Below are 12,841 nucleotides of genomic sequence, written 5' to 3'. Positions count from 1 at the left end.
GTCATGGGAGAAAATCATCCTTTTCAGGGTGCTAAGTCAGAGCATATCACCACATGTCGGCTCATGTCTGCCCCCACCTCCCCAGCTTCCCCCAGGACCTCCCCATCTCAGCTCAGCTGCCCCATTATACCCTGGTTGTGTAAGCTCCCCCCTCACTTTTCCTACCAAGCAGCTCCCCCCTCCACACCCCCCCGTAGCAGGCCTCAGCCCTGCAAGCACACGCACCTGTGAGGAGCTGTAGCTAGGGACACGCAGAACTGGAGCCAGTGGGGCACGGGGACAGAAGTGGCAGATAAGTGGCTGGAGGATGATGGGAAGATTGCTGGGGAGAGGAGGGAAACGGAGACCGAGGGCACCGGGACCAAGGAGTGGCAGCCGGTTGGAACTGGCTGTGTCGGGAAGGAGGGGCGGTCAGGACCAGCTTCCCGGGAAGGGGAGCTTGGGCGAAGGGGAAGCCGAGAGGGCCCAGGCCACTTCTGTGGTCTGGTGCGGTGGCCGCCCTGGGGGACCGCGGTGCAACCAGTGCCCAGACGCGTGCCCCACCAGGCGGCGTCTGCAGCCTGGACGGACGTTCGAGTCAGAGGCTTAAGTACCGCTTCACAGCCAGGCTTGGGGCAACAGGGTCCTTTAAAAGGATTACTGCCGTCACAATAGAGTTTTGTCACCATCACGTGTACTACCGTCCGCGAAAGAGTGCCAAAAATAAGACGGCTATGATGTGGCAGCCCGGAGACATTTTTGGGGTTAAAAAGGGATCCTCATACTTTACGTTTTGTAAACCATAATCGAGGCTCTGGAGTCCCACAGACCGGGCTCACATCTGCACTTACCAGCTGAGTGACTTTGGGCCATTCAGGCAACTTCCTGCGCCTCGGTTTTGTCCCCTGTGACTGGTTTGGACGCCCGGGTTTCCCTGAGGTAGCCTCTCCAGGCCTCCCGACAGGTAGTCCGTGTCTAAACTAGGAGCTCCGATCAGTGTGGTTTTCGTGCTTCGTGGCCAAGAGCTGAGGATGATGTCGCTCGGGATGAGCAGGGGCATGTGGCCAGTTGACTTCCCACGCACAGATAGGATACTTCTGAATCTGTTGCCTTGCTAAGGATGTTAAATCGTACCTGTCTTGATTTCTTAAAATAATAAGCTTCTTGATTGCGACCAAGATCTCTACAAGAACTTCCCCTTGGTGATCTCCGAGCGCTGGCAGCTGGAAGTAGCAGAAACCGTTTATGAAGCAGTAAATGCAGACACGGATAAAATCGAGGCCAGGAAGAGAGCTAAAAATAAGCAGCTTGGACACGAAGAAGGTAAAATAGCCAGCGTGTCTCAAAGTATTTCCAATGCGATGAATTTCTTAAAATTTCTTGTAAAGCTGAAAAAGTATTTGGGTCATAAAGTACTTTCCAGGGGTGGCGGGGGGGGGGTGGGTGCCATAAATAGTTCTATGTGGCTTGGAAAAGTGCAGTATAATATTTCAAAGCCTTTAGTCAACGTATAAATAAAGACGGTCAGCATCATTGTGTCAGTGAGTCCTCTGATCTTGGAGCCTTAAGGGCGAGCTGACAAGTGTCTTCCTTGAAAACTCGTCCGGTGTCAGGAGCAGGCCCGGCTTCATGGGTGTGTGACCTGGGCCACCTCAGAGGGCACCCCACTGGGCTGAACACTCTGCGGCCACCGTCTTGGCGTCCTTAATAATTTTTGAGCAAAGGGCCTACGTTTCCGTTTCTCAAAGTATGTGGGTTCGGGTGGGGAACTTGGCACACATATCACTTGTCAAGAGATATCAATGGATATAATTACAGTTATTTGACAAACAGCAATAAAGTTAAAACCGCCTTTTTTAAAAATTTTTTTTTTACTGTTTATTTTTTATTTTTGAGACAGAGACAGAGCATGAACAGGGGAGGGGCAGAGAGAGAGAGGGAGACACAGACTCCGAAGCGGGCTCCAGGCTCTGAGCTGTCGGCACAGAGCCCGACGCAGGGCTTGAACCCACGAACTGTGAGATCATGACCTGAGCCGAAGTCGGACGCTTAACTGAGCCACCCCAGCGCCCCACCAAAGCGCCTTTTTATTTATAATATTTGAGTGCCCGATGGGGGATGTCCAGAGTTGCATGCAAGACACCAAGTATCAAACCAATCAGCCGTTCTTAATTCAGCGAACGTGGGCGCTCTTGCTTTTCCGCGGACTTTATGAATTTTGGATGTCTGAATCTGTTGTGGTTGATGGGGAGGACATCATTTCGCTTTAGCTCCGGGCAAAGACTGTCTCTGAGGCTGACGTTATATGACAGGAACGACCAGAACCAATTTCATTCTGTTCTAAGTTGCTTGAAGGGGGGCATCTTGATCCAGGCTCATTCGTCCCGTTGAGAGTTTGCCAGTAGCATCCACCACCTGCTCAGAAAAGCATGCCCGAGCCTGGATGAATCCCTCCTTACGTAAAAGCCACCTGAGTACACACCACGGGAGCAGTAGAGCCCCGTAACTGTGCTCCCCTCCGTCCTCCAGGGAGGCAGGCTTCATCTCTAAGCTGCTCCTTAGCACGTGCGTCCATTGACATCACTCTGGACTCTTTGCTGTAGCAAATTAAAAAAAAAATTTTTTTAATGTTTATATAGATTTTAAGAGACGGAGAGACAGAGTGTGAGTGGGGAAGGGGCAGAGAGAGAGAGGGAGATACAGAATCCGAAACAGGTTCCAGGCTCCGAGCTGTCAGCACAGAGCCCGATGCGGGGCTCGAACCCACCAGCCGTGAGATCCTGACCTGAGCTGAAGTTGGACGCTTAACCGACTGAGCCACCCAGGCGCCCCTGCTGTAGCAAATTTTACACGGCAGGTCACATCCATGGTGATTTGCTCCTGGGAGGGCCATGATGTCACTAGGATCTTGAGAGAGTGGACCCAGACAAAGCGGACCTAAATGACCTTGCCCAAGTGTCTCGTTGTAGCAAGAGCTGCAATCAGAGCATCTAGCAGATTAGCGAATTTACCCTCATATACAAGTGATTGATGTGGGCATCGCTGGATCTTGGCTGAAGATCTCCAGAGTCACTGTACAGAGCAGTACAGTCTAGGCTTAGGTCTCTGAAGTTGACCCGTGAGGCTTCCACCATCGATATACTTTCGCAGTACAAACAATTTTCCATTAAAATGACAACTCCAGGGAGCCCACCCGATCCCCTCGTCCCCTCCCTCCTTGGTTCTTTTCCCTCCTGCGTGCGGCGCTATGTGGGTATTACTTACCTGTTCATCCTCGGGGTCTCCTGTGAGGACCATAGCTCCCTGAGGCCAGGAGTTCTGTCTCCTGTGGCACCCAGCGTGCCCAGAACAGGCGTTCCCTTCGTAGCTGTGGAAGGAATAGGAAAAAGAGAGAGTGAACTTTAGCCCAGTCACGAAAGCCTTTAAAGAGTCAAAGCCAGCCACTTAAAATGAACCTTTAAACAAAGAGCGAAAGACAGTATTTCATTCTAACAGTGCGATCAGGACTCAGCATGAGTGTGAGTTGGTCTGTCTGCATAACCATGTACTTGGGGCATAAATACAACCTTAAGGAGTAAGCAGTTTTGATCCTCATGTTACCTCGGCTGCTTGGTAAGTTCCTTATTATTATTCACAGGATTGAAGGGAGAACCCCAGGCCCACGTAAAGGCAGAGGTACTTTGGGCAGTGCTCGAATCGAACTCCTCTCTACTCTCCCATTCTTGCTATCACGCGTAACGAAAGAATAGTTTGGGAACAAACCTCTGTCCTCTCTGAGCAGTCAGGGAACATCACAGACGAATCCGAATATTGAGGAACAGCCACTTAACGACGTCAGCAGAGAGCCAAAGAGACCCGTCCTTGCGATCCCGAGATAATGGTTACGGGACATGTTTCCACTCATAGAAACTTGACTTTTCCAAAGAGTGTGTCATTCTTCTGTTGTTGTTGTTTCTGAGAATAACACGGACGATCTGTTTCGGAGCCCATTTAATTTGTGGCTATTTTATATTCCTCAGATTACGCTCTGGGAAAAGACTGCATCATGCATGGCTACATGCTAAAACTGGGGAACCCGTTCCTGACTCAGTGGCAGCGTCGCTATTTTTACCTCTTTCCAAACAGACTTGAATGGAGAGGAGAGGGAGAGTCCCGGGTGAGTCTGAAGTAACGTCACCAGCACGTGCTTCCAGCGTTCCGAGTGCCACATGGCTCTCGTGTCGCAGGGAATACGCCGCGAAGCTCCGCGTAACTGTTTTAACCTGCCCACGTGAGATTTTGGTGTTCAGACTTTAGCTTTTAACCCTCGAGTCAAGGGAGGATTTTGTAACATCTGAAAATAGAACGTGAGAGGTCAAAACAGCCAGGTTTGAAGAAGGGCTAGAGAGCAGTCAGGTAGGTCAAAAAAAAGGGGGGAAGAAAGAATCTCGGACCTTGGAGTCAGACGGAGGCACTTAAATCCAGAGCTCAGAGAAGAAGGTCCAGCGCCCATGACACAGCCCAACAGTTGTGGGTCTGCCTGTACCCAGTCTCCCCTTCACGGGGCCTCCCCTCGTCAGGCCCAAATGCAGCGAGCCGGGATGCTGGGCGCAGAGGTGAGGTCGCCCAGCCACACTTCCTCCGGTGTCCGTTTTGTTGGAAAATTCTAAGTGACTTCCATTCCGTAAGCAGGAAGATACCCTCGGGTCGTTTCGAGGGCTCATGTTTGTGAACAAGGTAGAAAGAAATTTCTGATCCCCACTGTCCCTTTAAGCAAGGCAGGCAGCATTTATTAAGTGCCTACTGTGTGAGGAGCGGAGGGCTTGTCCGGAGCTGGCAGCCCAGGCGTAAGGGACACTTCTGCTCTCGGGGACGGAGTGGCTCAGCTTCTGGGGCCAAGGAAGCAGGACGGGGGTCCCACGTATAGTCGATGTGTTGTAAATGTGTCCGAACACTGCCCATCAGTTGTCCAGTGGTGAGAAGTACAGAAAAGAGTGACCTCTAATCTTGTTTGTTGGACTTTTTTAAATCCCTGTGGGTAAAGTGGCTGCTGAATTATGAGTGATTGCTGTCGGACATCACATCCCGTTCAAATGCACAAGACCTTCTCACCATTACCAGTGCCAGGGGGCTGTCTTCCAAAGCTAATACATCTGGGCCATGAAGTACTAAGTCTCTGGGGGTCCTGAATTATAACTCAGGTGCTGGTATTACATAATATGTATTATGTTATATAATATTATACTATAGATATGTGTTACATATAGTATATGTATTTCACAAATCTATAAATTCAGCACCCAAGCTATAATTCACGTATATTAGTACTACATAATCTTTCCAGATAACGAGCGGCCCTGGGCATATGACGTATTTACAGTTAACCCTTAAACGATGGGGGGTTGGGGTCAGGGCTGTTGGCCCATCATACAGTCAACAACCCACGTATAACTTTTCACTCCCCCCAAAGACCTAACTACTAATAGCCTGCTGTTGACCAGAAGGCTTACCGATAACGTAAACAGCTGATTAACACAAAATTTGCCTGTTATGTGTCTTATATACTGTATTCTTAAAACAGAGACAGCGAGAAGAAACAAAACGTTATTAAGAAAACCATGAGAGAAAATGCATTTACAGACCTGTCCTGTATTTCCTGGGGAAAAAAAAAAAAAAAAAGAAACCATATCCGCGCGGAAGTGGACCCACACGGTTCAAACCCGTGTTGTCCCAGGGTCAACTGAATTCTGCTGTCTACCGGGCAGTCTCTGTGGTGCACACTGAAAGGAAATTGTCTCACTTTTCAGGATATTTGAAAACCTTAAGAAAAAAAATCTTCCTTTTTTTAAACACATGGGATTCAGTAAGTTAGCTTGCTTTCAGGAGAGTCAATGTGTAGTGTGCTGTTTGAGAGCTGTCTAGGTGTATATGGATGGATAGGTTCGTAGGTATAAATCAGGTAATATGAAACGTGAGCCTCCACGATGGTGCTTTTCATTTAGGATTCCTGGAGTATTTATCCAAAAAAACATAAAACAGTCAGGTACTCATGTCACTATAGCAGTCACCTTAGGCCATCCTCTTATAGACCCGGCGTGACCATCTTTTAAGGATGTCACCTGGATTTATTACATCATTTTGATATTTGCAAAAAATCATTAGCTTACAAGCCAACATTGCTAGACCTTCCCTGGGCTGCCGTGTCAAAAACAGCCTCGCCCCATTTGCTCACGTAAGTCACACGGTGCTTCATTGTCTGCTGACAGCCTGGTCGGTAGAATTCAGATGGGCGTGCGACACAGCGAGGGTACGTGTGAGTCACGGCCGCTCAGAAATCAATTCTGTGTGAGAGTTATCGAGACGTTCCTTTCTTTGCCGTTTCCTGCGAGATGCCGTAGTTTAAATTTTGTGTGTGTTTCTTTGTAGCCATTCCCCCTCGCTTCTAGAATATCCTCAAAGAAAGAAAAAGACTGATTTTTTTTTTTTTTTACTTTTTCTTCTGAGCTGATAGTTTTCCGTATTATTTATCAATTGAATGGAAGAAGTTGGGAAATAGTGTGAAGTAATTTGTCATTTTTTTTTTTTTATGGCTAGCAAAATTTACTGACGATGGAACAGATTCTGTCTGTGGAAGAAACTCAGATTAAAGACAAGAAATGCATTTTGTTGAGGATAAAAGGAGGGAAGCAATTTGTCTTGCAATGTGAGGTGAGTTGTTTTTTTTGTTTTTTTTAAAAACGTGTCCCTTAGGTGCAAGTTTGGGCAGCTATACATATGTCCAGCGAAGATGGCTGCCTGGGTATGAAACCTCTGCTTAAATCCATGCTTTATCACTTACTTAGCAGGGAAGCCCTGCAGTACCAGGAGCTCAGCAAATTAACAGTTACCGTCAAACATGTGAAAGTCAGAAAATGGCAGGAGAGGAAGACCGTGGAGTAATTGGATTGCCCTATCTGGAAACTGTCACTGTTTACTAGGGGTCTATTTGTCATCGAGTCTCCCAGTTCTTTTTTTTTTAAGTTTATTTATTTATTTTGAAAGAGGATGAGCAGGGGAAAGGCAGAGAGAGAAGGAGAAAGAGAGGGAGAGAAAGAGAGAGAGAGAGAGAGAGAGAGAGAATCCCAAGCAGGCCCAGCCTTGTCAGTGCAGAGCCCCGTGTGGGGCTCGAACTCACAAACCATGAGTTCCTGACCGGAGCCCAAGTCAGACACTCCACTGACTGAGCCACCCAGGCACCCCTGGTCTCCAGGTTCTCATCTTTCAGCATGTTTGAGGCTGAGGCTTGGATGTTTAATCAAACGCAAGATACCAAAGTGACTCCTCTAAGGGGGAGTGCCGTCTTTCTCGCTCCAGAGTTCTACCGTAGCCCAAATTTAATTCCTCTGAGGTGCTGGTGTGTGTGTGTGCATGTGTGTGTGCACGCGTAGGTGCGGGTGGGGGGTGGGGGTGTACAGTATGTGTGTAGGCGTCGGGGGGGGTGTCTCGGGTGTGGAGGGCGGTGGGGTGTGGGGGGGGTGGGTGTGTGGGGGGGGGTGGTGTGCGCGAGAGCATGTTTAGAGAGAGAAACCGGCAGTAGATGCCCAGGCCATGTGTTGAGTAACTTCCCCGCCACAGGGCCCGCGTGAAGGTGCTGGTTAATCTGTCAGAGCTCCCCCTCAGGTATTATTTTACAGACTTGAGTTTAGAAATCAGAAATCGGAGGTCACGTCTGAGCAGATCACCGGCGGTGCTTCGGGATGGGGATCGGGAGGGGCACCCGAGGGGCTTCGCCGGTCTGGCCCTGCTTCCCGCGGGAGGCCCCGGAGGAGGCCGCCCGTGTGGCCCGCAGTGATGCAGGCCGCCGCGGGCCGGAGAGCAGCACGTCACTGTCGTTGCCAGAGGCACCCCGGCTGTCGGCAGGACGGGCCAGCCCGTGGCAACTTCTCCCTTTGTGTCTCCGTGCAGAGCGACCCCGAGTTTGTGCAGTGGAAGAAGGAGCTGACCGAGACGTTTATGGAGGCCCAGCGGCTGTTGAGACGCGCCCCCAAGTTCCTCAACAAGTCCCGCTCCAGCGTGGTTGAGCTGTCCAAGCCTCCCCTCTGTCACAGGAACAGCAATGGCCTCTGACACCCAGGGCAGGAAGGTCCTGGGGAGACAGGGCCGCAAGGAAGCCCGTGCCGAGGGTTTTCAGCCCTTGAGATGGAGCCTTTTGGAGAAGTCCGGGGGTCGGAGGTTCGGTCCCCGTGTCCCTAGGGCCCCTCCACAGCCGGGAGGACCCAGGACGCTGAAGTGCTCCCAGTAAGAGCTCTGACCGCTGTCGGCATGGGGCCGGCCAACCCCCCCCCCCCCGCCACGCCCCCCTCCCCCCGAGTGCCTCCCTCTGCATCACATCTGTCCACGCTCGAAACTACTGAAGAAATAAGCGAAAGTTCTTTTCCTTCGTCGCGTCCCGGTTTGGGTATCTATGAACTTAGAACTTGGAATGATTCCTGCCCATCCCTTCGATCTGTACGTATGACCGTCAGACACATCTTGCGCTTGCCAGGACGGAGCGCAGCCCTCTGCCGCATTGGGCACGGATGGCCCGGGCGCTGCCTCGTTCCCACGTGCCACTTTCCCCAGTGCCTGGTCCACGTGACCGCAGGGCAGGACGTGGGCACACCCACCTCTCGTTGCCCGGGGCTGAAAGCTGAAGATACTTGCCGAGAAGGCTGCACTTGGGCCCCCACCGTGTGTGCGGAACCACGGGTACCAGCCTGCCTCCGACAGGGAACAGAGGGAGTGTGCCCTCAGAGGACATGGCCGTCGCTCGTCACTGAGGGCGTTCCACAGCGGATCGTGGGAAGGCCTGGCGGGCTGTGAAGGCAAGGCCATGGGGTTTTGGCTTCCGGGGCAACAGCGGTTTCTCAGACATCTTCAAATAAACACATAGCACTTTCACATGTCTGGGTGCACACGGCTGCTGGGGGGCGAGTCTGTCTAGGGTTCCGACAGTAAGCGGTTCCAGGACCCGCTCGTTCCGGTTCCTTCTGCCTGCCCTCAGGACACGTATCCATAATGGGTGTGTACAGGAAGGGAAGAATCGCTCCGTTTCACGTCGTAGCATAACTTACAGTGAATTTCATTGACTAAAGGATGCTGAAGAATGAATGAATGTGTCCAGGTGGGCTAACCGCATCTGTTGACTTTCCTGTCGACCTTGGCCTGTCGTTAGTGAGTAGTACTTTGCCCCCCCCCTCGTGGGTCGCCCCACGCCCGACACAGCAGGGGAGCGGAAAGGCCCTTCCCCTGATCCCGGAGGCATCTTGTCATCTCCCCCCACCCCCGGCTTGCTCTCCCGCCACGTGCCCTCCGCCCTTTTCACGCCCCAAATAAATGCTGGGCTGTAAGAAGTGGTGATTTTCCCAGTGCAGTCCTCTCTGTCATCAGACTAAAAATAATAACAATAATTTTTTTTGAAGTCCACATATCTATCTTAGTACAGTCTCGTTGTATGTTTCTAAGTTTACTAACAATACCAACAACCGATCACAGCTGTCTGCATCCTGCCCTCGATATTTTCAGTGGGTCCAAATCTCTGGGTCCTGTGCTCATTGGGAAAGGCAGTACTTTTTAATGCAATTCTGTTTGGAGAGTTTGGAAGATAATTACAGAACGTGTTTCATTTCATAGGAGTTGCTTTGGAAAAGAAATCTGGAGGTTCCTTACCCATCTCAGCTACCAGTTGGGGTCTACATGAGCATATCCGTTCTACTCCGCTCTTGCCAGTAGAGGAGGAGGGGTGCCCTAGTTACATGCCTTCCCCTGGTTTAAAAGGGAAGACTGACGTTCACATTCTGTTTTCAAAACAAAAACAAAAAAACCCAAAAAACCGCTAGCAACAGAAAAGTAGTTGTTCCTCGCAAAGGGTGAGCGCCTTCCCGACTGTGGTTAATGACAGCTGTCCCTGCTGTCACCAGCCCCGTTGCAGGCTCCCATGCGCTCAGCACGTACAGTTTGCTGCGCCCCGAGTCCCCGCTCGACAGTCAAGGCCCTCGGGCACAGACTCCTCGAGGGGCTGGGCTTAGCGTCTCCCCTTTCAGATCCGAGTGCGTCAGCCACGCCAGTGTGCGGCTGTTTGAAAGATACCTTTTTCGCTCCAGAGTAGAACAGAAGGTTCATCTGCCTTTTAGAAGGAAAACGTGAATTGGGAAATTGCCTGAGAGCCCTTTTGCCTCAACCTTAATTCCCAGTGCTGGGGTCTTGTCTGGCCTGTCTCCTACCTGCACTTGCCCCAACAGGCGTCCTGACGGGGCCAGTTTCTCCGCTGCCAGACAGAAGACACCTCCGGGACCCTTCTGTGCCAGCGCCTTGTGCCTGCATGGCCTTGCGTGGCCAAAGAAAGCCGCTGGTGTATTTCATTATTATTTTTTTTTAATGTTTGTTTATTTTTGCACACGAAAGAGACGGCACAAGCAGGGGAGGGGCAGAGAGAGAAGGAGACAGAGAATCGGAAGCAGGCTCCAGGCTCCCAGCTGTCAGCACAGAGCCCAACGCAGGGCTCGAACTCACGAACCGTGAGATCGTGACCTGAGCCGAAGTCAGATGCCCAACCGACTGAGCCACCCAGGCGCCCCAAGCTGCTGGTTTAGAAGTCTTGGCATACTTGGCTATTTCCGAAGGTTTTAAGAGTGTCACATCATTCCTAGACGTTTGACCCTTCCTACGTTTGGACCATTCAAAAGGACAAAATTCACACATTTTCTCATTATCCAAGGAAGATAAAGTTGGTAATATTTTTATAAAGTTACAATGTCTTGATTTCATAAATCAAGGGAATGAGAAGGGCAAAGTCTAAAAACAAAGATGATCTTACCTCTAGCTGCTATACAACATGTATGGAATCCATGAAAAACTTGAGTGAGTCCAAGGTTATTTTTTTAAGCCAAAATACTCTCACTGGTGCAGTCGCTCCTTCATGGCCTTGGGGGGTCGTGGTTTTTCCTTCTGTCTCATGTGGAAGTAGGAGTTTTCAGCAAAACTTACAGCAATTCGCTGGTTCCGTGCTAATGGAAATGATCGGCCAGTTCACTGACATTACGATTTCAGGATCCGTGGGGAAGAAGGGCCAGCCGTGGAGGACAGCAGCCTTCCAGCTCCAGAAAGACCACAGCGACAACACGCAACCATCTGTTTGAAGCAAGACTGAGCTCGATTTGTGATTTGAAGTGCGCCACACCGATATCAGAAACCATCGTTTTAAGGCCCTCACTGACCATTAAAAAATAGCCTTTACCAATTGACAGCTTTAACTACACGAGAAAAGATCGAAGAGTGGTTTTTCTCTGATGATTTAAAAAATTTCATTTGGCATTTGTAGTTGCACCAGTTCAATCACAGCATTTGCCTTTTCGACGGAATCAACTTCATGTCAGGAAGAAAACCAGGTTCTCAAAGTTGGACCTCTTTCACACGATGTAAATCTAGAAAACATACTTTCAAATGCGCTGGCGTTAAGACTTATCTTGTAAGACTTCATCACACGTGGGGTTTTTTCTCAGTCGTGTTCAGGGAAGTGTTTCTGGGTCATCCAGAGACGCCTGATGAGTGACCTCCTCTCCACCCCTAAGGACTGACACGTTTGTGCCCCGAGAGGAGGTGGGGCTTCACTGGAGTCTGGCAGGTGGTGGCTGGGGGGGCTGTGGGCTGGAGGGGTGAGTGGATTGGGCGCCGCCCCCCCCAGACAAGGGCAGTGGTAGGAATGGGGCAAAGGAAGGAAGACGTTACCTTGCAGGTCAAAACTCACAACCTTTGCACCAAGCACCACGCAAACGCCCGAGTTAAAGCTGGCTGATTTCTTTCCCTCCTTGAAACAGGAGTTGAATAGTAATTATGGTGAGACACGGCCACTTTATTTTCAGTTATGGAGCCTCTGAACTTATAAATAGGCCATTGGCTTTCCATCAGGACTCTGCACAGCACCCAGAGCTAACACCCTATTTGGCCATGCCTTGCTGCTCCCCAGAGGGCCAGACGCAGGGTCTGGGTGGCTGTCCCCAGGGCCACGTGGCCAGCTGCAGACATTGTCGCACATCCATTGAAGCCACAGGAAGCCTCCCAGAATAACAGCACCGGACTTGCTGTTTAAGCCATGCTCACTCCTCGAGGAGCTTGGATACTGGGTGCCTGGCTGGCTCCGTCGGCAGAGCACGCGACTCTTGATCTCGGGGTTGCAAGTTCGAGCCCCACGTTGGGTTAGAGATTACTTAATAACGATCCATAGAGTGAGCTTTTAATAGTTTGAATTTGAAAACGTTTTTTCCGAAAGATCTAACCTGATTTTCCCTCCCGTGAAAAGTTGCCCCGAGAGATTTGAATTAATTACTTGAATTCATACGAATATGAATTTTTTCTTTTTACCCAGGCTACATTCAAATAAGTTTTTTCCTGTCGAATTAATGAAAGTTGAACTCTAAAATAATACGATTTCCTCAGGTCATAATGGACTTCAGATTTCTTTCACTCTCAAAAACTAATAGACCTGCTGTTTTACAGCTGAGGGACAGGGATGCCCCCCCCCCAACCCTGGAAGTGCCCAATGCCCAGACACTCACTGACGTGGCCGGGGAGCACTGACCAATAAATGCGGCACCCCAAATGTTAAATTACCTTTATTTAAACACACACACACACACACCAGAAAATGGATTAACAGTATATGCATTTCATCAAAAACCTACAGGAATAAAAACTGCCTTTTAAGGTTTCAATAACTCAGCATTCTTAGAGGAAACTCTCTTATACCACCATCTCAAAATCATCTCTGAATACTGTTAACTCTGCTCCCATATTTTATTTTGTCCTACTATAAAATGTCTTTCATGTAAGGGTAGGGAATGGAGAAATATTTCTAACCGTGCACTTG

General features: G+C 50.0%; 1 protein-coding gene across 1 annotated transcript in view; it reads left to right on the top strand.

Annotated features, from left to right (window-relative positions):
• GRK3 (G protein-coupled receptor kinase 3) overlaps nt 1-10,405 on the top strand; it is a 128,080-nt gene extending 117,675 nt beyond the window's left edge. The window contains exons 18-21 of the mRNA XM_047088070.1: nt 1,140-1,302; nt 3,999-4,135; nt 6,553-6,666; nt 7,903-10,405. Coding sequence (XP_046944026.1) covers nt 1,140-1,302; nt 3,999-4,135; nt 6,553-6,666; nt 7,903-8,064 — 576 coding nt within the window. The 3' untranslated portion in view covers nt 8,065-10,405. The remainder of the gene's footprint in view (nt 1-1,139; nt 1,303-3,998; nt 4,136-6,552; nt 6,667-7,902) is intronic.
• The last annotated feature ends 2,436 nt before the right edge of the window (nt 10,406-12,841 follow it).

The sequence above is a fragment of the Lynx rufus genome, unplaced genomic scaffold (assembly GCF_022079265.1).
Source record: "Lynx rufus isolate CCGP_SWC_20201006 ecotype Redwood Valley unplaced genomic scaffold, mLynRuf1.p SCAF_24, whole genome shotgun sequence".
Lineage (NCBI taxonomy): Eukaryota > Metazoa > Chordata > Mammalia > Carnivora > Felidae > Lynx > Lynx rufus.
The sequence above is the reverse complement of the archived record's forward strand: the minus strand, read 5'-3'. Positions and strand labels throughout refer to the sequence as shown.